We start from the raw sequence: 24866 nt of genomic DNA on the forward strand, positions 1-24866 counted from the left end.
CGCGGCCACAGTCGAGTAAACACTGGCAAATAATGGCCTTACGAAAGACGTCCTCTCTCGTTCATACCCAAATTAGTGTATTGTGATTGGACTGTGTATGTGTATCATATCCATGGTAGCAAAGTACCAACTTTGGTTTTGGATTTGCCAGTCATGAATGCCCGTCATCAGTATACACGTACCTCTATGCTTTTGTCAAGATGGGTTTATATGGGACTGGAGTGAAAGTGATTAGTGATGATTGTCTGCTAAAAGAGAACAAAAGTTTGATAAGGATATAAGGATACACAGGCTCCACGTCAACTTTGGCTTGTACCTTGTAGTTCAAGCTCCCAAACGGTCTGAACTCAACTGGGTGTTGATGAGAGTAGATTGGAGTTTAATGGGGGTTTTGGACTTTCTGTTTGTCTTGAATGGAGCTTTAAAAAGCTGTGTCGAGAGACACGCTGATGGTTTGCTGTGGCATTCCAAAGCAAAATGGCAAAAAAATTTAATAAAGGGGATAGATGTATGACGGCAGACTTCTAACTGCTTAATAATCGCGGGTTCTCATGAATCTGATAATTTTTCTGTTTGAGATGCAAATTAGCATTAATATCAATGTTCCCAATTATGATCTTATTAAAGGGGTAGTTAATCGTGGTGTCTGCCGTCTGGACTCAATAGAATTCCAATTGAGATCAATGAGCATCATAGTCACAGAGGATTTAGCTCGAAAGTCGCCTCATATAAACCTGGCTGCTCTTCGTTGTACTATCAAAGGGGGGAAAAGGTCGCTCGGGACGCCCTGGGACGGCAAAATTGACAATCCTTTTCCCTAGCTTGCAAAAATCGCCACTAGCTAAGGCGTAAAAGTGACCTCCATTTTGGCTTATCTGTTTCAGGAGATTTCAGTACTGCAGTATTTTCGGATTAAATTAAGCTCTACTGGTAGCTTTGCTACTTAACCGCATTTTCAATAGTGACTGTGGAAAGTAGATCTTAACGAAAACTAAGCCAGCAATGTGATCAGAGCAATTGCTCAATGCTGCCTTTATTTAAAAGTGAGAAATAACACCCTTCCATTTTTATGCAGTGTAACTACAACCATAGCGTGGTGTAACTCGAATTCAGTACACTCGCCTTCCAGACTGTGTTAACGTATTTATATGTCACATCGGTTTGTCTTTAAAAAACAGGCGAAACATTCAAGTTCAATGCACCGTGATGACCGTTTAGCTTTTCTAAGAAAAAAAACTCGTATCTGAAAGAAACGGTTTTATATCAGCTTATATCAAAACATGACACGCTTAGCCTGCTCAGCGTAACCAATTAACAGCCTCAAACGTGCACTAAGCACGAATGAACGTTTTTGGAAGCTAATGGGATGTGAACGACTCAAATGATGTAAACGCCATTTAATTTCTCTCAAATTTCAATCCCATCGTCGAACAGACACGGCTTATGTATCAATTTTCAACCAGAATCACATTATACGCAACTGTACTGGACAGGGTACTGAGGGTACATTGCCCGTAAAGAGCACTCCGTAGCAATTTAAACTTCTAGGAACAGAGTGTCTTGTACAAAATATCACCATCCTTGAGAAATTGTTTCATATGGGGTCTTTTATAAGGGTTCGTTATAAATTCAATACCTGGCGATTTTTTTGTCACGATCATTGGTGAAATCATATTTGTCACCCGAAAATCCTGTTATTTTTACAGCTTTTTCCTGTTCATCAAAGCAATTAAAATAAATTCATACGATGAAACCCAGAGAACAGAGAGGTAAAAAGTCCTAATATATAAATGTCAATATATTGAAAACAGAAAAGTGCATTATAAAATAAAAACCCTCAACAAAGACGCCCATGAAAATTTCATAAACAACAAAAAATTTAGTCTTTCAAAAATAAAAAAAGTAAACAACCACAGACGTACGATAGAACCTCCCCCATATCCACACCAAAACAACCCTCGACCAATCTCAAGATTCAGTCAAAGCAAACACAGAACCAACCACTAAAGAGCAAATATTTCAAACAAATCGAACTCTACGAAAAAAGACCCCCCCCAAATAAAAGACAAAACGAAAAACCTACAATAAAAATAAAACAAAAGAACAAATAATGCTAACAGTCCGATTGGCCACGTCAGAAATAAAATCGACAAATATTCAGTTAACCTTCCAAACTCATCAAGTGTGTCAGACATTGAACGCCAACTGAAAGGTATAGTTGAAATCAGCCATACTTATGACGTTGTGGACACGTTTCATAAGCGTGGGAAAGATCTGTTGAAATTAATTATCGACATCTTTGAGGAGGGAAAGCTGCGCTGTGATTTTTATATGAGCCCAACAAATTGTTTCTAAACACAGATTTTCTGTTATTCGTCAAGCGCAGTAAGACATCGGGCTGGGGAGGTGTAATCACTAGAGGAACAGATAACTTGAACATGCACTAAAAACTAGCAATAGTCGCTGGTCCAGTAGGTGGGGGTCACCCCCCCGCCCGCTCTGACACCCCCCCCAAATAAATAAGAAAAGAATAACAATCAAAGTAACACATGCAATAAAAAGATGACACCCCGTAATCGTTATTACAATGTATCAGTGAAATTGCAACGCATTATCTACGTGTCCTCTTGTTGGCAACAACGGGACGTTTAAAAAAAGCTGATGAGCCTGACCCCCCCATTAAATTCATGATTCAACCCTTGAGCAGTTTTTGCGCTGGCGTACCAAAGCGGTCGGCAAAATGCTCCGGAGGAAAGTGTAATCTTTTTCTCTCTAGGAACACGGTGAACTGTCTCCTCCACATCCTCAACTCTTTTAAAACCTGCATCCTTTTCGAGTCATAATGGTCACCAGTTGGGGCAAATTTTTGTCCAATTGTAAACTTCACTGTACAAATTGATGTTGATTGATAATAATGCCAAACAGGATGGAAAATTCTATCTGCTTGCGAAGGATGATGACTTCCAAGACCTTCTTGTGTAACTGCTCCTTGGCAGACGGGCTATTTTAGTCATGCTTGTGTAACAAAACAGGCTGCGGCAACGTTGCACGGAGGCTGCAAACCCAAACAGTCGCGGGGCAACTATTGTTCCACGCTGCAATCCGTCAAATTTGCTCTATTGATTTGTCACAAGATGTGCCTAGTACCGAACAAATTAATTAAATCAAACTATCAAGAATGCTGACCCCCGTGCTAGCGGCGTTGAAGTCTGCGTGTGGCTCCTGCTTTGTCGTGCGAAAGTGGGATGTTAACAAAGAAAAAGGGGAAATAGCAGTTAAATTTCCACAAAAGAGCAGAACACGGGAGGTAAGAAATTCACGGATCATGTATTGAATTGGCTCGTAGTTTCTTTTTCAAATAAAAAATGGTCCTTGGAAACTTTATGGGTGGAAAAAGCGAAAATGTTTTATGCACCGCAAGGTGTCATTAGTAAATTGGTGTGGGGACCAGTCCCCATAGAAATATTATTGATGACCGCACTATCGCCCTCTGATTTTGTTTGTGTGTTGTATCGTCACAATGACTGCCCTGAAGTCTTTCACTGGCCAGTCTGAACCGGTAGAGAGAAACTATAGACGAAATAAAGAACCCTCAAAAGTAAGCCAATAGCACCAGAGTATATCACAACATTTCTAGTGATCCTGCGGCAAAAACCAATGGGAGTCGACTTGAGAACTCATCGGACGGCCTCTACAATCGTGAGTACGGGTTTTAGCGGACAATTGCGACCTGCAGATTTGTTTTTCTTCTTAAAGTTCTGAAGCCCTGGACTTTCTCAGTTTCAGTTTACTGACAGTGGTACAAAACGGTAAAGCGGATTCGGCGTGTCAGAAAGGTAGGGATGGTGAACGACAGTGAACCCGGAAAACCGGCGGACATAAAAATAAAAAGTGTGTCTTTCAAGTTATCAAGTAACAATTTTAAAAACAGAGGAAAAAAAAGGGAAAAAGAGGAAGTAATTCTCCAGCAAATATATACAAAAAAATATAGCCCAAAAAAGAGCAAATGGGGAGGGGCTGCTGGGTGTTTGTGTGGACGGTTAATGCAAAGAGAGGAGTATTCTCTCTTATTTTTGATAGACGCGATACAATCTTTCGGCTTCCCACTGGGACTTGCTCGTCTGTGATGGTGGAGTCAAGGACATTCGATATTGCGAGTTTGCCGACAGCACAAGAATATGAATCTACTGATTAACCATAACCTTAGAGATGATTTTTCTGACTGGATTTACTCTCACATTCTGCAGATATATACTTGCTGTGCAAGGGGCAATTCTGTAGACTGTATAGTGACAAGCTCTAAACCTAGAAATGACATCCTCAGCATCTAATCCATCATGCTTTTTCTTGTACGCTCCTGATTGCAGTTGGCAAGGGCGCATGAGCGGTAGCAACATGTGTCTTCAGCTGCAAGTGGTCACCAGACCTGATGACGTTGCCGTATCTCGTTGGGAACTTTGGCCATTTCGGACCTGGTCAAAGTTATTGGAAAACAGCCGGTCCCTTGAGTGGTACCCGCAATATAAAGCTTACCAAACAACCCATTTTATGGAGGGCGCCATGCATTGAAGCAAAGTAACCCCTACAGAGCAGCCACCTCTTTTTCACTAATGATCAAATTTATCTTGTGCACAAGTAGGTGACCATCATTCCTCTTGGCAAAATTTGGGTTCTTGATTTTGTTATGTTCAATATGCTTTTGTGAGACACTTTTCCTGTTAAGAGTAAATATCACTTTCATAATGCAGTTTAAGATATGTCATTGTTTGAAAATCTAATTATTACATGAGATCTTACAATAATTAAATTAGATTTTACCTGTCAAACATTGATTTGAAATCCTGAAATTTCAAAATATCGCTTGCTCAAAAAAATCTTCCAGTGAGACTTACGTATCATGCACTACAGAGCACAAAACCTTACAAAACTTTGCCGACCCTTCACCGTACAGGTTTCGCGCTACGCGCTCACAAATCACATTCCCCACAAAGAGATTTCATTTTCTGGCCACCTTAGTAGAAGTATCTTCCTAGGCATCGGATGTGCCTTCCAATGGCAGTTAGCCTAGCAAGTGTAGTCCCACGAAGGAGTGAAATGCGTGTAACATCACGTGCTCATGGTCATAATTAAATTATTGTTTTTCCACGTGACGAGCACCACCAGGTACGACCCAGTACAACGCGATACCACCGGGTCGGCCTCGTCAGGCCTATATAGCTGGAGTCAGCAACGTGCTTACATTCCATTTTTCAAACGGCACCCAGCATGATGGACCATACATTCCGTAAGGTTGACCATACACTTTGTCTTTGAGGGAAATTTTGTATTGCTTAAGCAAATCCACCGACTAAATTCCCAGGATGATCTTAGGCGGAACTCAACGTCATCTGTTGCTGCTCATGGTGATGAGCTTTCTTACTTACATGGGTGTAGTCTGCGGGATGTCTGAGAAAGGTAAGTCCTCAGGAGCTCAGCTAGGCCTAATTGAGTCGAGAACTCAATTGCCGAAACCAAGAATAAAATTAAGCTTCTTTCAACACTGAGCTTCAAACACAGCGCGTCTTTCGAGTTTAACCCCGAAGTTCTCCAACTTCTTACTTTTTGTGAACCAAGGTTCTTTGCCACGGGAGAGCATTGGCCATGCACTGATTACAAATGTGTTTTAAAACTTTGAGCTCACGGTAAAGCCAGTGTAACTACATGTAGTTACATCTTTGTACTCGTACAAATAGCGTTACAGCATTTCATATGAATTCCAAGTGCCGGGAGTTCTGTAGGATCCTTGTCTAAAACTTGAGCCAAAAAGAGTCTCAACAAGAGACAACGCGATAATTTACGAGAGTGTTGTGCATTATTGCTAGCGGCCCTGGGGTTCTGACAAGCTTTGAGTGTGATTTATCGGTTTCACCTTTTTCAGCTGGCATAAATAAAAATAAAAAATAATAAATAAATCAGGTAATGTTTCAAGTTACCGGGGGTCGAGTTGATGTCATAGCTTTGCCCTCCTGTCATTGACTTTCCATGGCAGTGAAGGCAGAGATCGACAGACGGAGAATAAACTGTTTACAGACAAGACCACCGGATGTCACTGTGATCCCACGCATAATCCAAGGGCGTCTCTACTAGTCTGTTTCATGTAGGCCTATATCGCCTGTTACTTGCACTACTCACGACATTTTGCCTTTTTACGGCTTGAAATATGTTCCGACCGTATTTCCCCATCACTGCCAAGTTTTGCCATTCCGGGAGGGGGGCCGGGGGGCGATTCAAGTCAGAATTAGTCCCAGTTGATCGTGAAAGGCGACCTCTCGCGGCACGAAGATCGGACCTTTGACAAAAATGTAAACAGCGAACGCACCGTAGTTCGGAGAGACGGCGAATGTATGACATGCATGATGTCAAGCGTTTGATAAAAACTAGGTGTCTAATTTGGTATGTACATGCATTTCGTCCAAACTGAAACTGAGTTTTGTGGTGATTATGATATTTTTAATTTAAAGATTGCAATCAACCACGAGACGTGAAAAAATCCAAACCCTGCCTAACGATGGTCAGAGCAAGGACTCTATCTTGCTCTTTCTTCAACGTCATGCAGATCTCCTTGGGAGATTACGGTGGCGCACTTGACACATCTCAGCTGAGAATATCCCACAGGCAACTAACACTCAAGAAGAGCTTCAAAGTGGTTAATTTGTGGTAAATCATTGTTACCTCCAAACTACAGATGTTATTTATTAGTTTTGGTAGTTATTTATTTGGGGGCGCATTTTAAAAAGTTTATTTTGCACTTCAAATTAAATCAGAAAATCAAAGTAGAATTTCATTGGAACTTTCTAGTGGGTATGTTGAACGTAACAGTAACATAAGAACTTCATAAAATTTCACTTACTGTGAAAGGTAAGGTAAAAATATTGTTCTTAAGGTACTAGAAAACAAAATTCAAAGTGTGCCAATTTACTTCAAGATTTCAAGTCAGCTAAAGGGCCAAAGGTGCAGAAAATAAAATTGACTTTCAAGCTTGGAAAAAATTCCCAATCTCATTTTCAGAAGCCCTTAGCAAGAGGGACTCTCCACACATAGGCCTAAAGGGAATGTTACCGTGTGGCTCACTATATACGGAGGTAGTTCAGTATGAGACACGTTATGGGGCTATGTTAGGGGCCATGCCATGTTAGAGTAAATCAACAATATTCAAATTTATGAAAATAAAAAGTGCTGATAGGTGTTGTCTCTGATCAAACTCAAATTATTTTTATACATTTTTAGATAAATTCTTCAAATTCTTTCAATTTCTTCAATTCATTCACAGTAAAGCAATGTACTCTTTGTTTCAATGCACAGACTCTTTTTGCGAGCCCATCACCCAACCCATCTGCACAGGCTCCCATGTCATTCACCGCCATACAGCCACACCAATCACTGTACCCACTCTGGCCAGCAATGATGGCTCTAGCATTGCCTATCACACCCAGAAGGAGGCCGCGGCTGAGATCCGCAGGTACCGCCCCTTGCTGGACAGGGCCAGGAGTTGTAGGGAGTTCCTGCGCCCCTTCCTGTGTGCTGCCTACCTGCCAGCCTGCAGTCCGGCGTCCACTGAACCCATCCCGCCCTGCCGTGACCTGTGTGAGAGGGCATGGGGGAGGTGTCGTCGGGCCATGAGGCATCTTGGGCTGACCTGGCCTGGGATGCTGGATTGTGGGAAATTTCCATCATGGGAAGAGAACCCAAGCTGCCTGTCAGGTAATGGACAGGGGTGTTCCCGAAATCTGCCCCTACTTGACGCAAGCCATTCACAGACAAAGAAGAGACAGGTGGAAGTGAATCATTTTGTCTGGGCACAGAGAATGCTATGTAATGCTATGCAAAAGCACATTGACCATCTCTTGCTCCTGCATGGACCAGAGAACCTAATTCCAGTCTTGTCTAAAAGTTTACGTAGCATTGTCACTAATTCAGTGGCTACAAGCATTGTGATATTGTGCAAAGGCACTATGTCAGGACAGTCACTCCACTATCTGTCATTAATTGGGGCCATCAGGAATGTCTAGTTAACTGTCATTGGATTTGTCTTTTAGCACTCCCTGCGTAAACTTTTCCCGTATGTCTGAAATTCTGGGCAAAAATGTTGGAAACAGTCCCTGTAGTGCTCAGTTTTGAATTAATCTGTTCAAAAAGGATGTGAGGAAGTGTAACAGTTTCTTCATGAGGCCGTCAATTATGAACTATGCCGGGCCAATATCAGATTTGTGATCACTGACACACCTTCCAGATAAATAAAAAAACAGGAAATAAGATTGCCATGTAATGAAAAAAAATGACATTGTGGCCCCAGCACTGAAAATGTCAAATAGATATTGATGCCCCAGCTTTGACTTACCATGCTTTACTACATTGTTTTTCATTTCCCATACTGTACATATGGCATTGCTTTTAGAATTCTTCTTTCACTATCGACTCTCTTTAGAAAGACTTTGCCTCAATGTTGATAGTCAAACTTTCTAACAGGAAAGTGGTAATTGAATCTAAACTGGTCTTAGCTTTGTTGTTTAACAATTTTGTTCTTGTAAATTGTGTCTGCTTATCAATTTTGTCGTTTTCTCTCTAAATGCTTTGTCGAAATGTTTCATGTTCTTGATTCCCTTTGCATCTTACCTTGACCCTCAGCCCTTAACATTGGTCCGCTCGACGTCATGTCTCACCAACCAACCATGGTCAGCGTGCAGTGTTCCTATGACCTCTCACCTTCAGCGCTACCCCAGTGGCTGATGCCAGACGGCACACCGGTATCAGGTCAGGCACACTCTTATGGGGTTATTCTTTTTGTTCATGCATTTTCATAGCATGGATAGAATTAGACTGGTAACTGTCGTTACTAGTCTCCTATTTAAAATTACAAACATGTAAGGACAGGCACACCGTCCTCCAACACTTCTGTCTGTCAATTTTGCAAATTTGCAAACTCGAAATGTTAGATTTTTCACTCCTTTAAAAACTACAGTGGCTTCAAAATATCATGTGAGTCGTGTTTTTACTGCCGTGGTCCATGTGTTAGTCAGAAGCACCGTTTCCCCCGTAAAAATTCTGCCAGGTTCTATGCTGTTTCAGTGAGCTTGGAAGTGGTTCTCATTGACTCCTTTCCACTTTGAAATTCACTGCATGGGATATACGTTTTGTGGTGATGTCACAATATTATGCAAATTCCAGGCTCACTGAACATATAGTCTAACAGGTTGCCCTCTCTTGTGCATTAAAGTTCATGAATATGCAAGTTCCAGCGAGTGCTGCCAACTACATGTGTACATGATGGCATAAGGACTTACTCATTGTATTGCACTTGTGTATATGCCAAGTGCCTGCATATCACTACATAATGCCTGCACCTATATTTCATGCAGTAAGTTATAGTCAGGAAAGAACCACTATAATAAGGGTTTTCATTACCATTAGCACCCTGTTCCTATTAGGACACAAAGTCTACATTTTCGAAACAACTTACCTAAATTAGTTAGCGGTGATGTCCTCTTTCATATCAGAAAGAAAAGAGGGAGGGGCTTTGGCTTTTTAAGGGAAATTATGGGGTAAAACGGCAGTGTAAAATGACGTGACAAAGAGCTGTGAACGAAGATGAATCCACGCTTGTAGCCTGGTTCCTTGACTTGGAACCATAAAAGTTTCTTTTTTGAAATTCATTATATCCGCAATGAGTGGGTAACCAGATGTGAGCCAAAACTGGCTCAATGCAGTTGTCTTTCGCCGAGCTCGAGTAAAAAAAATCTGGTTTTCTTGCTTAAATATTGTTAAAATTTACCAAAACTAGAGCTAATAGGATTAAGGAATGGATGTCTGAATATTAGTTAGTTTGAAAAAATATACTTTGGTTTTTCTTATTATAGTAACAGGGTGCAAATGGTAATGAACGCCATAATTTGGGCCTCAGGTTGGTAACTACACCAACCTGACTCGTTAATAACAGAATATAATGTGATTTTTGTTTTGTTTGTTTGGCAGAGGATCCGGAGCAATCAGTCTATTTTGAGAGCATCAACAAAAGGGTCGCAAATCTTTTCATTCGAGGTTTTGTTGACTCACAGCATCGTGGAAACTACACCTGTATTTCTGAGGACAGAGAATTTAGCCGAAGGATTTCCTTGGACAACATTTTTGAACCTGTCCCAGGTAAGGGCATTGGTGATGAGGTGCAGATGATAATTATGGCATGATCAAAAGTTGGTCTAGTTTCATCCTCGTAAGGTTCACAGTTATTTACCTCTTGCTTTCTATGTGTAATTTTGGGCCAGTCAGCCAGATATTTCAGCACCTTTCATATTTGTTGGACTTCGGTGGGTTTGGAGGATGCCATACCTGGCCGGCAAAGGAACCAATGCAGTGAATTGGAAGGTGCCAATTGCATGTTGGGAAATTAGCTTGAAATTCCTTGGAGTGTGTTGCCGACCTCCACTATGGTAGTATATCGGCAATAAAGCATGGGGGCAGTCATGGAAAGTGAAAATTGGAGTGATTTGGAGGACGTAAAAGAGTTGGGATTAAATTTTCTTTTAAGTATGTGCTCCCTTCCACTCATAAAAATATCTGAACATGTCCAGAACTCTGTATTTATTGAGTGAAAGTTTACACGAGTGAAGTGAAAATGTTAAAAACTCCCAAAGTTTTACTTAAGATATCATCTAGGAGTTTCATTCTCTCCCTGCTTAAAGTTACATCAGTAGTTCTCTGGTCTAGAGCAGCGTGTGTGAAATTTGAATTCACTGAACATTCACTTACTGAAGGCATTTGTTATAATTTTTCGCTGGCATATGTCTTCTATTTTTCTCTGTCACTGTCGTAGCAAACTTCTCATGCGAAGCAATCACTGTTCCTTACTGCGTCAACCAAGTCACGTACATGCACGCCTCTTTGTCAAACTCCACTGGCTTCATCTCACAATCGCAATTAGACATTTTCATTGAGGATGTCTTGAAACCCGGGAACTGCTCTCCTCACCTTCCAAGTTTTCTCTGCAGTTACCTACTCCCAAAGGTCAGTCAGTTCCAAAGTACTCAACACCCCTCAGGTCCCATTAAATGAGACAGTGGTTTTTTGTTTTTTTGGCAAAAACATTCAATTCTCCCAAATCTACCACTTTGGAAGATACCATGGCCAGTGGTCTGCTGTTTTTAACTTTAAACTATATCCACTATTTTTCAATCCTGTAAACTTCAAACTCTCATGGTGAAGTTAGAGGGACCCAGGGAAAGCGGTAGGGTTTAATTGTTATCCCAAAAACTGAGTTTACAGAAAAAACAAACATTGCCAAGTACGAACAATTGCTTTCTTCCCAGCGCGTTACGTGTACATGCAATGTGTACGATAGGACAAAGCATGGCTTTTGGGGCATGGGGGGCTTTTTTTCTGAGGACACTCTCTTATCCTGTGTCTGATGTTGACAATTGAATTTGTACACTTAGCACCAAGCATGATATATTTTGTGGTATATTTAAATCAGTGTGTGCTGTAAGGCTGTGAATCGTCACAAGACAATCTGTTTTTGTTTTGCTTCTTCAGTGTGATGCAGATGGAGTTCACCATGACATCCAACCCTGCAAGGAGCTCTGCTTGAAAGTCTTCTCTGACTGTGAAGAATTTTCGGTTCTTATAGGGATGGGGGGACTCCCAGCACCATGTGAAAGACTCGTCCAAAGTGGGCAGGGCCGTGAATGCTACAACGGTATTTGTCTTGACTGGTGCTCTGACACATCACTTGCAATAAACTGGCACTCAGTCTACAAAATTTACCAAGTATTTATGAATGGAAGCAGGAATCCACAATGTTGTAGTCAAGACCACTTAAGACCTTTGCGAGACCAGCACAAGACCAACACAAGACCAACGCAAGACCTATCCAGTCTGAATTCAAGCCACAAGTTAGTCAAATGAACTGCAACAAAAGCATTCTTTTGTCATTTTTCATACTGTCACGTGTGACTGGTCTTGTGACTGGTCTTGCGAATGGTCTTGCGACTGGTCTTGGGATGGTCTCGACTACAACTCTGGGAATCCGTGGGAAGGCTGAAATGAGAGTAAAGACTTCGTAAATGTCGCTGATGCTGAAGGGAGAGTGAAGACTTTGTAAATGTCGCCGATAGACTGATATCTAGGTTTTTTTGAAAAACCTTATTTCTAGGAGAAGAGCTCTAGAGCTGATAGAGGGCAGTATAATGCTGCGTGCCAGAGACAGTGTTTATGAAGTAGGCTGTGATCAACTTTTACTTGTTTCCCTGTTCTTCATTACAAATTCTGTGACCTCAAGGAAGCTGGCACAGGCCTTTTCCCATGTTGAAACTGGATCATGTGCAACTTGGTGGTTCTTCTTAAACTCTCTCTCACGTTTTTAATGTTGACAAGCTAGGCAACCAACTTTATGTTGTGTAGGATTGATCCTTCATCAACTTGAAGAAAAATTACCTGGATTTAAATTGGAGAAATGAGGGGCCATGAAAAAAAACAACGTTTTTTAAGCATTAGGCTATCCTTTAGATGTGTTGAAACTTTTAAAACTATTAAACTGACCTAAAGACTCTGATGTTGAAACTCCTTGAAACTGAAGCATTGGTTTTGTGTCTGGCTTGAGCATTGAGAAGTGTAAAAGTTGTCGAGACTTTGGTGGATGTGGACTGATAAGACTTAAACATGTTGAAACAACAAAACAGTATTGCTTCCAGTGCATCTGCATTGAGATTGGGTTTGGAAAGTCCTAGGCTTTGCTTCTAGTGCATGTGTATTGAGATTGGGTTTGGAAAGTCCTAGGCTTTGCTTCTAGTGCATGTGTATTGAGATTGGGTTTGGAAAGTCCTAGGCTTTGCTTCCAGTGCATATGTATTGAGATTGGGTTTGGAAAGTCCTAGGCTTTGCTTCTAGTGCATGTGTATTGAGATTGGGTATGGAAAGTCCTAGGCTTTGCTTCCAGTGCATGTGTATTGAGATTGGGTTTGGAAAGTCCTAGGCTTTGCTTCTAGTGCATGTGTATTGAGATTGGGTATGGAAAGTCCTAGGCTTTGCTTCCAGTGCATGTGTATTGAGATTGGGTTTGGAAAGTCCTAGGCTTTGCTTCCAGTGCATGTGTATTGAGATTGGGTATGGAAAGTCCTAGGTTTGCTTCCAGTGCATGTATATTGAGATTGGGTTTGGAAAGTCCTAGGCTTTGCTTCCAGTGGCTGTGTATTGAGATTGGGTATGGAAAGTCCTAGGCATTGCTTCCAGTGCATGTATATTGAGATTGGGTTTGGAAAGTCCTAGGCTTTGCTTCTAGTGCATGTGTATTGAGATTGGGTATGGAAAGTCCTAGGCTTTGCTTCCAGTGCATGTGTATTGAGATTGGGTTTGGAAAGTCCTAGGCTTTGCTTCTAGTGCATGTGTATTGAGATTGGGTTTGGAAAGTCCTAGGCTTTGCTTCCAGTGCATGTGTATTGAGATTGGGTATGGAAAGTCCTAGGCTTTGCTTCCAGTGGCTGTGTATTGAGATTGGGTTTGGAAAGTCCTAGGCTTTGCTTCCAGTGCATGTGTATTGAGATTGGGTTTGGAAAGTCCTAGGCTTTGCTTCCAGTGCATGTGTATTGAGATTGGGTTTGGAAAGTTCTAGGCTTTGCTTCTAGTGCATGTGTATTGAGATTGGGTTTGGAAAGTCCTAGGCTTTGCTTCCAGTGCATGTGTATTGAGATTGAGTTTGGAAAGTCCTAGGCTTTGCTTCCAGTGCATGTGTATTGAGATTGGGTATGGAAAGTCCTAGGCTTTGCTTCTAGTGCATGTGTATTGAGATTGGTTTGGAAAGTCCTAGGCTTTGCTTCTAGTGCATGTGTATTGAGATTGGGTTTGGAAAGTCCTAGGCTTTGCTTCCAGTGGCTGTGTATTGAGATTGGGTATGGAAAGTCCTAGGCTTTGCTTCTAGTGCATGTGTATTGAGATTGGTTTGGAAAGTCCTAGGCTTTGCTTCTAGTGCATGTGTATTGAGATTGGGTTTGGAAAGTCCTAGGCTTTGCTTCCAGTGCATGTGTATTGAGATTGGGTATGGAAAGTCCTAGGCTTTGCTTCCAGTGCATGTATATTGAGATTGGTTTGGAAAGTCCTAGGCTTTGCTTCTAGTGCATGTGTATTGAGATTGGGTTTGGAAAGTCCTAGGCTTTGCTTCCAGTGCATGTGTATTGAGATTGGGTTTGGAAAGTCCTAGGCTTTGCTTCCAGTGCATATGTATTGAGATTGGGTATGGAAAGTCCTAGGCTTTGCTTCCAGTGCATGTGTATTGAGATTGGGTATGGAAAGTCCTAGGCTTTGCTTCCAGTGCATGTGTATTGAGATTGGGTATGGAAAGTCCTAGGCTTTGCTTCCAGTGCATGTGTATTGAGATTGGGTTTGGAAAGTCCTAGGCTTTGCTTCTAGTGCATGTGTATTGAGATTGGGTATGGAAAGTCCTAGGCTTTGCTTCCAGTGCATGTGTATTGAGATTGGGTTTGGAAAGTCCTAGGCTGTCGATAAAATTACTACACCCTTCAGCAATCTGCAGTTTATAATTGTAGAGGGCACCGTGGAATAAACAGGCATTTATCAGTAAATGAGCCACTTCTTTATTTCAGGCCCTTAGGCTAGGGGGGTTCCGGGCAGTTTGAATGAACCCCCCCACACACACTCACTTCTGAGTTCCTCTCGTTCAATGGTTCTTTTTTTAATAAATTTGTATTTTTGATATAGTGATTATGATAGGCCTTTGTATAAAACTATATGTTCAAAGTGCCAAAAGGGTGTGACACCCCCCCCGTCTCTGGTCAGGTAATGAGCCTGTATTTCTGTAGAATATTCTTGGTCGTTTGGGAACATCAGTATGCACATGTGAGATTGGCCCCGAGGGACTATAGAAACCACTCACAAGCACTAAACATCCGTGGAACTGGCCTGACTTTAGGCCCGTTATTCTCAAATGATCTTTCCTCTTTGAAATATCAGACTGGTTCATCGAAACGCTGTGCTTTCTTCCACTGATTTTCATCAGGTGTGGAGGTCGGGCCAGTCGAAGTCCTTACCATTCCCGTGGTAGGAAAGCAGGTCAAGGTGGAATGCCAGTACTCAGCAAGCAGTCCAGCCCAGTGGCTGGGGCCTGGAGATCTGCCCCTAGGTAGGTCTCAACAACCAAGGCACCATCAAAGCAGGGTCGGGTCCTAACAGGAGTCAGATTATCCATTAGGCACAGTAGGCATTGTGCCAAGGGTAGTATACAAATATTGACTGCTTCAAGTAGTGTAGTAAAACTACCTCCCAAGGTGATCCACGGAGCATTCTATTTTCCTGAAGCAAAGCTGAGGGAAAATAGAATGCTTCATGGATCACTGAGGAAGACTAGTTGTACTTTGATACCAAGAGATACAGCAGTCAATATTTGTTTTATAACACTTAATCACCCACAGGCTTATGCTATGAGCCAAAATACACGCTTTTTGCTTTTGGTCTGCCAGTCTTTTTCATTTTTATGAGAAGGCATCAGGGGAAGGATTTTATTGCATTGTAAACAATTTAGTTTGATAGTTTGCTTTCGAAGTATGAACTTTTGATCCATGATTCTCTTCCATTTTTCTCGCATTCTTATTCGACTCTTGCACTGGACTTTGTTCCACTTCTTTTAATGTAATTTGCTTATCTGCTGACCATTTTAAAACTTCTGAAGATTCCCAATCTCATCTATCTGTCGCATTGAGAATCATATACTTTGTTTCTTTGCAGCCATTGGTGGGCGCTTTGAAGTCGAAGATGTAGACTCCCACACCAGCCGCCTCATCATTAATAGCCTCCGAGTGGAAGACTTTGGCATCTATACCTGTACTGATGGCTCATTCTCACAGACTGTCAACATCACGAACATAAGCTTGTCACAAGGTTTTTCCTTTATTTCTCCAAACCTAAACCTAAAATCCCAAACCCAAAAGTCGCAGACATAAGTCCAAAAACTCCAACTCCAAATCCCCAAATCCAATCCCCCCTAAACCCCTACAACCCCCAACCCAGAACCTCACCCCCCCAACCAAAAATCAAACCCCTAAACTAAACCTCAAAATCCCTAAGCTATGCCCAGACCTAAACTGAAGCTGGTGTTTTTGTTACCATTGTGTCTTTTGGCAAATCCAGTGGTTCATTTGGTGCTTGAATCACAACTGCTTATGTTTTCAGAGGCAGTTCCACCTTCCTGTGTTGAGGTCCAAGACGCAACCTGTCTCCCCCAGCTTGGCTACAGCATGACTTGGAGACATGACCTGTACAACCCAAGCACATCCCCAAGGGCAAGCTCCATCCCAGAGATGCTGGAAGCTAAGCACTGCTCCCCCTATCTGCAGATGGTAGCCTGTGCCCACCGTTACCCAGAGTGCATAGAGGGAGCAAGCCTGGAGCCGCCTGCACCATGCCGTGAGCTCTGTAAGAAGGTTCAAGCCGACTGCAGGGAAGCGTTGCATGAGCTGGGTGCGGACCTGGGCTGTGAGGACCTGCCGTCGCAAAGAGACAACAACTGCTTCAGCGGTGAGCTCAAATAGTTACTTCTGAGCCAAGACAGAAACAGCACCTATTGTGCGATAAGTTTGACCCACAGGAGCTGTAATGCCATCTACGTATACATTCTAGGCTGAATGTCATTCACAACCATGACCTTCTGGCAGCCTGAAAGATTTGTTTAAGTTGTTTGAAATATTCACTGCGTCACATTCAGCTAATAAACAGAAAATTGTACATAGAATGTCCAGCGCCTTTCGTTTTGATAACACATATTTGAAGTTTTACATTAATGACATTTTAGAGTTCCAAAATCTTGTTTGAGCAGTCATTGTTAAGATCCTTTGGCTGCACTGTTATTTGTTATATTTTCAGGTGTGCCAATCACAAGGGTTCATCAGTTGCAATGTACGTTTTTCAAAAATATTAAAAATGGTGATTATCCCAGCACAGAAAGACCACTTTTTCATTCTCAGTTTGTGCTAAGTACTCTTTTTACACCAATGTGAAAATCAGGGAAATACAATGGGTAGTCGCTATATAGAAGGAAATATTTGTGTCTATATATGCAAGGAATACCGTTAACTGCTCTTCATTATCTGATTGTGCACATTCCAGGTGTGAAGATCGACCCTGTTGGGTATCAGCGAGTTGGCGCGGTCATAAATGTTGAAGTCAACTGTACCTCGCTGCTTCCAAAGAGGAGGAGCCCCAGGTGGAAACTACCCAACGGCAAAGTTATACCAACAGGTATGTTCGCTTGTTTTTCTCTTTTCAGTGGAGGTGTAGTCAAGTCCATAATAAGTCGCTTCAAGTCCATCACAAGTCGTCCAGTCTTCCGCCAAATCACAAGCTATTCAAATGAGCATTCCTTTGTCATTGTTTGCCCTGTTACTTGTTCTTGTGACAAGTCTTGTGAAAGGACTTGTGATGGACTTGGACTGCTGTTCTAAGTCTTGTGAATGAGTTCACAACCATAAACATCCAATTGTTTCCTGCATCAGTCTCGTGCCAGGTATATCGATCATTAATGGTTGCAAACACTTGGAGTCATAACAGTGGACATATAGCTGTGATACTGGAAGCCTGTTTCATGATGTGTCATGATGTTATATGTCGTAACCTAGAGCTGGAGCTGGGTACTTGCGAAGTAAGTGGAGAGTTTTGATAAAAACCATATTTTAGTTGTGAATGCAGCAGACTTTGTGCGAGTAGAAAGTTGTCATGTTGTTAATGGGAGGGCATGCAATTGCTGAACACAGATTGAGCCATCACGTCCCTCATAGATTTTCATACGTTAATCTATATCAGCGAAAGTAATTGAATGATCATGTTGAGCCCATGCATAGTTGGAATGACAAACTGCATAATCAGTGTGAGTCCTCTCTGTCATGTTGGTCGGTTGTTTCAGGACGGTTGTCATCGTCATTTGTCACGGAGACACAGCGTCTTGGCCCCAAGACCACCAAGTTGGGCATTAATACCTTTCAAGAGGAGGAAGATGCTGGTGACTACACATGCGTAGTGGACGGTCTGCAGAAATCTGTGACGCTCAGCAAGGATCTGATACCCAAAGGTATTGGATCAGACTCAAAGAAATATCTAAAAACAAGATTTTCGAAGTTTGAAATGTGAAAAATGTTTTTCTTTGCAGCACATCTCTTCAGTGTTTGGGCTGGTTTCAGGGTTTTAAAATTTTGGTGTTTTTTAAAAGTCAACATAAGTTCATAGAGGAAACAATTTGTAGACATGGAAAAATGGCTTCATAAATATTGGGTTCCTTTTCCTTAAATCTCAAAGACCCTTTCTAGAAAATTCCTTTTTAAACCATCCAAAGGACACTTCTGTACAGAATCTCTTTTTTTTTCTTCATTTGCATTTCAGCTTTTAATTTGGAGCATGAGTCCAAATGTAAGATTAATTATGGTTAAATCCACCTTCCCAAATCTGTCATAATCTGGTACATGTATATATAAAATCTCAAGTATTTGAAAAGATGTGAACAGAGGATAGTTAGATTTGCATTTCAGATTACCAACCTGCCGTTTCAGTGTCTGTTTTTAATCCAGCTGAGCGTCTTCCCATGTGTTCTGTTTCTTCACAGTTCCAGGTACATGCCAGCCAATCACCGAAGGCTTCTGTAGTGAAGGGGTCGGTTATACACATGCCTATTTCCCCAACCAACTTGGCCTGGAATCGGTAGCTGAGACGGTGCACCTGCTACAGCAGATGAGCTCCCTCGACCTCAACAGCCTGTTCTGCAGTCCCTACGCCAGACCACTGATCTGCACCGTGTACTTTCCCCCCTGCGACCCGGATGCGGAGGTCCCGGCCCCACTGTACAATGCATCCTGCCGGGAGCTATGCCAGAGAAACACCGGTGCATGCATGCAGTCCCCATCAGGGAGGCGGATGTTCAGATATCCAGACTGTGGAATTTTCAGCCCAGCCACAGGAGAGGTCCCTTGTTATGATGGTATGCCCACTTCAACCTCTGCTGAGGTTTTCTCTTGGTGTCTCCATTTTGCATTTGCAGCATAGCCCAGATCCATGTCCAAGGCATATAAAGCAAACTAAAGTAGACCTGACACACGTAAGTCTAAAATTGGTCTTAAGTCCTGGCTCGAATGAAGCTTGTGGCTTGACTCCAAACTTTGACCCCACTCCGGCATAATCTTATTATAGTCTCAATCCCATCCATTTCATATGTAGCAAACTGCAGCACTTGTATAAGTCTGTTTTACTTTTTGTTTCACTAATCAGTCAAACAGCAGCAAATGTACTATGTAAACTACCAAGTTTGAGACGAGGATGTTTATCCTTTGTTGGCCACCAACCCCCAGATTTTGAGTCTGTTGGGCCTTGGGGATATTTTATCTTGTCTGCGGGCATGTTTAGAATCCGTCACAAGTCATATCGAGAGTCTGGTCACAACTTGTTCGGGATGAACAATGACAAATGGATGCCTTTTTATCGGCTCAAGACTGCCCTGCAATTGACCCATGATGAGGACTTGACAATAATACTGGCAGTGTGACTGGAGAACTGACAAGGCCAAGAATTCCTTAAAACTATACCTGGCTTGTCTATTCTGGGCTTAGAATTGTTTCAAAGTATTTGGATGTTTTATATTCAACTCTGGCATCTGCTTCCCATACAGTGGATGAGATAACTATCACCACTCAAGAAACACCTGACAATTCCTCACTGTACATCGTGGACTGCAGCTACATCCTCCTTCCTGAATACCAACCAGTCTGGTATCTGCCAAATGGGGAGCCAGTCCAAACTACAGGTAAGATAGATGGGAAGCTCTGTGAAAACCCTTACTTGTTAACCTCGCTTCCAGACGAATCCCCCCTCATAACAAAATTGACATGGGGAAAAAAGTCCCATTGCACATTCTTCAACTGAACGTTGAAGTTCATTAAGCATAGTGCAAAGTAAATAGCCGGCTGTTTCAATAATGTAGCAATGACTTTGCTTTTGTGCTTGGATGATGATGAAGCAATAGGCGACATATGTAATTCATTTGCATGCATTTTCCCATCTACATGTATATAGACCCAACCTCTCGTCGGCGAGTCCTCAATCTGTCACCCACAGTCAGCCGTCTGTACATCAGTGACTTCACCAATCACCAGGATGCAGGAACGTACACCTGTTCTAGTCGGTACTCAAACCAGACCATCGTGTTGGGTGATGTTGACGCGGTCACCAAACCAGGTAAGGTTTACGCAAGTTTAAGGTATGCCCCGTAAATCGAACAGTGTTCTATTGACAAATAAAGGCCCATTGAAACTGATTTAAGTCAGTTATCATAACGATACCCAGTTGTGGTAAAAGGGTTGTAAAGAGAAAGCTCACTGAAGGAGCTTAGAAGGTGTGAAAAGATAGGAGCATCGTTGAGACATAAGACAGCTGCTACTTGTGACAGCCATCATCTCTTCTAGTTTGGGTACTTCACAAGAAAAATGTCTGTAATTCCCATTTTTTTTCTTTGATCTTCACATTGGCAGAGCTGACCATTGTGGTGCTTTTGGACGATTACAGCAAGATAGTGGACTGCACCTACAACCTTACCCCCGGTCATCAGCCCATGTGGTTGGATCTGTATGGCAGGGAGGTTCCTTTTGGTAGGATCTTTTTTTAGATTATGCATAAGTGTCTAGCTGTACTGACTCAAAACTACCAGATCTACATGTTAGCATCATGGCTTTAAAATTTTGTAAACTTCTGTGGGGGGTCACTGTAACATTTCAGACAAGCGTGGCCACAGGTGGTCAATCAAAGTGGCTGGTTACTGATGAATTATTACCAAGAAGTACAGTTATGACAACTGTTTGTATACACTCGTATGCAGAAATGTGCTTTACAGTTTTTCATCTTTTTTTAGGTTTTAGGATTGCCCTCCACAGTACAGATGCTAACATGGATTTGCACCGTTACGAGTTGAAATTTCTTCAGTACGATCACTGATTACCAGTTTTTGGATTTGCAACATGCATTGTACTGTAACTTATAGCATGATCCATAGCTAGATGGTTCGCTAGTTTATGGCTTATGATAAATAGCTGGGTAATCCTGCTCAAATACTGACAGCCGATGAAAAGAAGTACCAAAGGGTAATTCCAGAAATCAGGGGTCCACGTTTTTCTTGTCCCTGTCACATCTGACTTATGATTCTGTAAGTTCAGAACACATTTTTCTAATTTCCAAGAGTGATGAATTAATGTTAATGACTTGCCAAACAAACAGTAGTAGTTTGAAATCAATTCCGGTGATATTTCCATGTCAACTAATAAAGGTCCGATGTAACAGGGACACAAAAATGTCACACTTTTGAACCCTTAATTTCTGGAATGACCCCATTCTAAAGCTTGAGGTTGTGTGTTAATAGACCACTTGAGCCAACAATTACTTGATCTTTATAATGCAGTGCAGGCCCCAAGTCATTCTGACCAATCAAGGTCACGTGGGATCAGCAATGCATGTGTGTGGAAGGTCTGCCCTTCCAGCATGGCAACATGCCAACTCGCACACATGCTTTCTTTTCAAATGACCTTGCCGTTTTCAATATCACAATGGTTCATTGTGTCAACAAGTAGTCAGTATCTCCTGCACACTGTTAAATTTTTCATGCAGAAATTTGTTTTCTTGCTTTATTTCTGACATTCAGATTCAAGGCACAACATCCATGCCATCAGCATGTCAGAGACTGTCACCCGATTGTTCATTGCTTATGCATCTACTGTCCGAGGCACCTACACCTGTGTTGGGTTGCGCGAATCTTTAACGGTGGACTTGTTCTAGAGGGGGCTATTGTTGAAACCAATTCCCTCACTCCAAGCAAATCTTTGAATGTAAGGCAGTAAACAGACTCTGAGTCTTGTGTTCACACCCAGTTGTGATTTAACACATGCATCATGTAAAAATGGCCAAGTATTTTACAGAGCCTTCCTAAGTTGTTGGAACTTAAAATGACGTCATTTTCTTTAAACTCCATGTTGCTGTCACTAGCCAGCAACATTGATTGTGGTAATGAGATAGTTATATTTAGACAGCTTTATCTTATTGGCATGTACTCTTAAATCAATTTTTTACTTTAGGCCATTTATTCAGTCAGTCTTCTGTTATTAATTTGTAAAGAAGTGGAAAGAATGTTTAGGCCTGGAGGTGTAGTTTGTAGGTACATGTACATGGAAGCAATCCTCTTTTGGAGCAAGTGTCGGCTCTGTGAGGAGTCAGTGTCAGCTTTTCAAACAGTGTGCACTCACTACATGCTGTTCATCTTGCAATGTGCATCGTGAGTCTTCAGGAAAGTGAAGATCCATGTATATCCCATCAACAATTAACATTCTGAGGGAGGGTTTACACACCAAGTGGCTTTCTCTACAAGATTTCAGTTTGTGAAACAAAAGTATGGCAGAGGCTAAGCACTAACCTAACTGAGGTATGAAATGTGCTTTTGATCAACAGAGGTAACGATTACCACAAGTTCTGTGAATTAGGCCCCTGGCGATTTCACATTGGAATGTCACGGTAGGCCTGCATATGCTGAGGGGGTCAAGATCATTAGGTCCTCTGGTCCACAAAATGGCTATTGTTGTGAAAGGTGTTAAATTATACATGTATACCTTGACTAAAAAAAGTGATGCATGTTTTCTTTGATTTCTTGATTAGCTATGTTGACATTAGAAAAACAGGTTTTACTTTTGAACCTATACTATTGTATCAGTTTACCCATAGCGAAGAGTATAGCAGCATAAATCCCTTTTCCGGGAATTGAAGATTCAGAAAACAATCTGCAAAGATCGGTTTCACCCTGAAGTTAGAATGAAAAGTTCCCTATTAACTTTATACACCAAGAATTTAACAAACCGAAGGTTGATTTGTTTTTAAGAAATTCCCAAAGAAAAACTCACCTAGTTGAGAAAAAGAAGAAGAAAGTACTAATAAAGATTTTCTTCTGAAATACAGGACTCAGATTTGTATTCCTACACTGATTACCACATTAAAACATTTACAATACGGTTGACAACATTTTTGTGGCAAGATCTTCTCAGTTACCCTTTGTGAAAAAAGAGTTATTGTTTCGTTTGCAGTTACAAGTTTGGACAAGGGTACAGTACCTCGGTACAGTTCACAACACTCTAAAAACATACTTATTTGGTTTCATTGCTGAAGCAAATGTATTACCTACCACCTCCATGGTATTGCCTTCCAAATCGCTGTCAAGAACGAAATTGGACGTAACGGAAAAAATATTCTTAAACTTTTGAGAATCAACTTGTAAGTGACCTTTGTAACGGTAGTTCTTTATCTGCGGTACGATTATTTGATTTTTTTAATACAAGGATCTGGTCTGGCAAATTCTTCAAGTTTGATTAAAATACCTTATGTTATAATGGTTTTACGTTATAACTTACTGGTCTGCTTTCATTTTAATTATTTTTACAATACAAACGAATGCAACTTTACTAGTGCGCGCGCCTGGCCCGCACGTCGGTTGGTGTGTAAGGGCCTATCGGGTTGATGTCCCTAGAAAGGCTTTCATGCGTGAGTGGCTGCTAACTTCAGTACATGCACAGTACACTAAAGAGCAGAATACGCATGCGCAGTTTCATTTTAGCAGGTGGTCATGACGTCACCACCCTCGTTACGGGGCACCGAATTGGAAATGAAAGCAACTCCTACTTGACAACAAACCGGTGTGACTGTGAATGTATGATGCCTGGTGGTGTGTGCTGAGTACGAAGTTCTGTTTACGGTTTATCACTTAACAAGGGGCAGTGACCAAGTACGTACATTTTCGGGGCTTGTAATTTGCACAGGCCTGGTTGATAACGTACACTTGTTCCTCCATGCTATAATTTACCGTCCCAAAGTTCTGTGTACGGGCGGAGATTTGTCGTCGCGATAGTTCCGGCAGGAGATGCCAGCGAGTTCCACCCGTGCGACTCCAGACGGCGGCAGCCGATTCGCCCATGCCATGGCCAGCTCAAGGCCTGTTGACAACACGTGGATCGAGGACTCCAAGAAGGTGGAGACTTTCGAAGAGGCATACAAGATTGGCAAGGAACTTGGAAGGTATTTCTCTGTCGATTTCTGGCGTATTTTGGGGATTGTGTATTTGGGAGATTGTAGGCTTACCCTTTAATTTCTGGACTGGCCTAAGCAGATGATGGTGACATTGCGTCAGTGGCGTAACTACCGGGGGGGGGTATGGCCCACAAGCGGATGACTAGCCCTCCCCCCATTTGAAATATGTGAATAGTCTCCGTTCAAATGCAGCTGCAGTTTATTTTCGTGTGGTACCCCCTTAAAAAAATGTTTGCACCCTGGGTGCCCAGTCCTTTCATTTTAAGGCGAGTGATTGCACTCCCATGCCATCACACGCCTAAAGCTTCCTGAGAAGTGCAAATAATTGCACGCCTGAAACCATCCGTACAGCACTCCTCCGCATGAGTTTACTTTATAATTATACTTTGCCATTTGTGAGAAAAATGAAACAAAAAGAATCAAACATTAGGCCTACCTAACAGGAATGACAGAATCATTTTTGATTCTCCCAAGGAAACAGTTTTGCACGACGGCTCTGTCAGTTCGCAATCATTCAGCACATGCACGTCACACAGCGCTTCAAGCAAGTGTTGCTGCCTGCATAAAGCTACATGTACTTTCACCAGACTGTACAGGGCTTTACGTGCTTGTACATGTAGTACATGTTACACACATTGAAAGCGCAAGGGGACGTTTTATTAAAATCCAAAATCCATCGACAAATTGATATGTTACCATCCACAGTGTATTCACATAATTTGCCAGCTTTAAAGTAACAGCCA

At 41.9% G+C, this 24866-nt stretch overlaps 2 protein-coding genes across 2 annotated transcripts in view; both read left to right on the forward strand.

The window, feature by feature from the left end:
• Positions 1-5047: 5047 nt before the first annotated feature.
• On the forward strand, positions 5048-23445 carry LOC110988813 (uncharacterized). Its single transcript, XM_022252682.2, has 16 exons — positions 5048-5454; positions 7342-7740; positions 8665-8790; positions 10009-10176; positions 10847-11037; positions 11563-11725; positions 15038-15160; positions 15763-15915; positions 16207-16551; positions 17140-17271; positions 17933-18097; positions 18626-18997; positions 19682-19816; positions 20086-20247; positions 20541-20657; positions 21701-23445. Exons 1-16 carry the CDS (start codon positions 5361-5363, stop codon positions 21832-21834), a joined length of 2979 nt encoding a protein of 992 aa, XP_022108374.2. The 5' UTR covers positions 5048-5360; the 3' UTR covers positions 21835-23445.
• Positions 23446-23718: 273 nt separating this feature from the next.
• camk4 (calcium/calmodulin dependent protein kinase IV) overlaps positions 23719-24866 on the forward strand; it is a 30828-nt gene continuing 29680 nt past the window's right edge. Inside the window, exon 1 of the mRNA XM_022252646.2 lies at positions 23719-24111. Within this exon, the coding sequence (XP_022108338.2) occupies positions 23957-24111 (155 nt within the window). The 5' untranslated portion in view covers positions 23719-23956. The remainder of the gene's footprint in view (positions 24112-24866) is intronic.

Source organism: Acanthaster planci, linkage group LG05, assembly GCF_054643075.1.
Source record: "Acanthaster planci isolate LZ-2023a linkage group LG05, COTS_SCS, whole genome shotgun sequence".
NCBI lineage: Eukaryota > Metazoa > Echinodermata > Asteroidea > Valvatida > Acanthasteridae > Acanthaster > Acanthaster planci.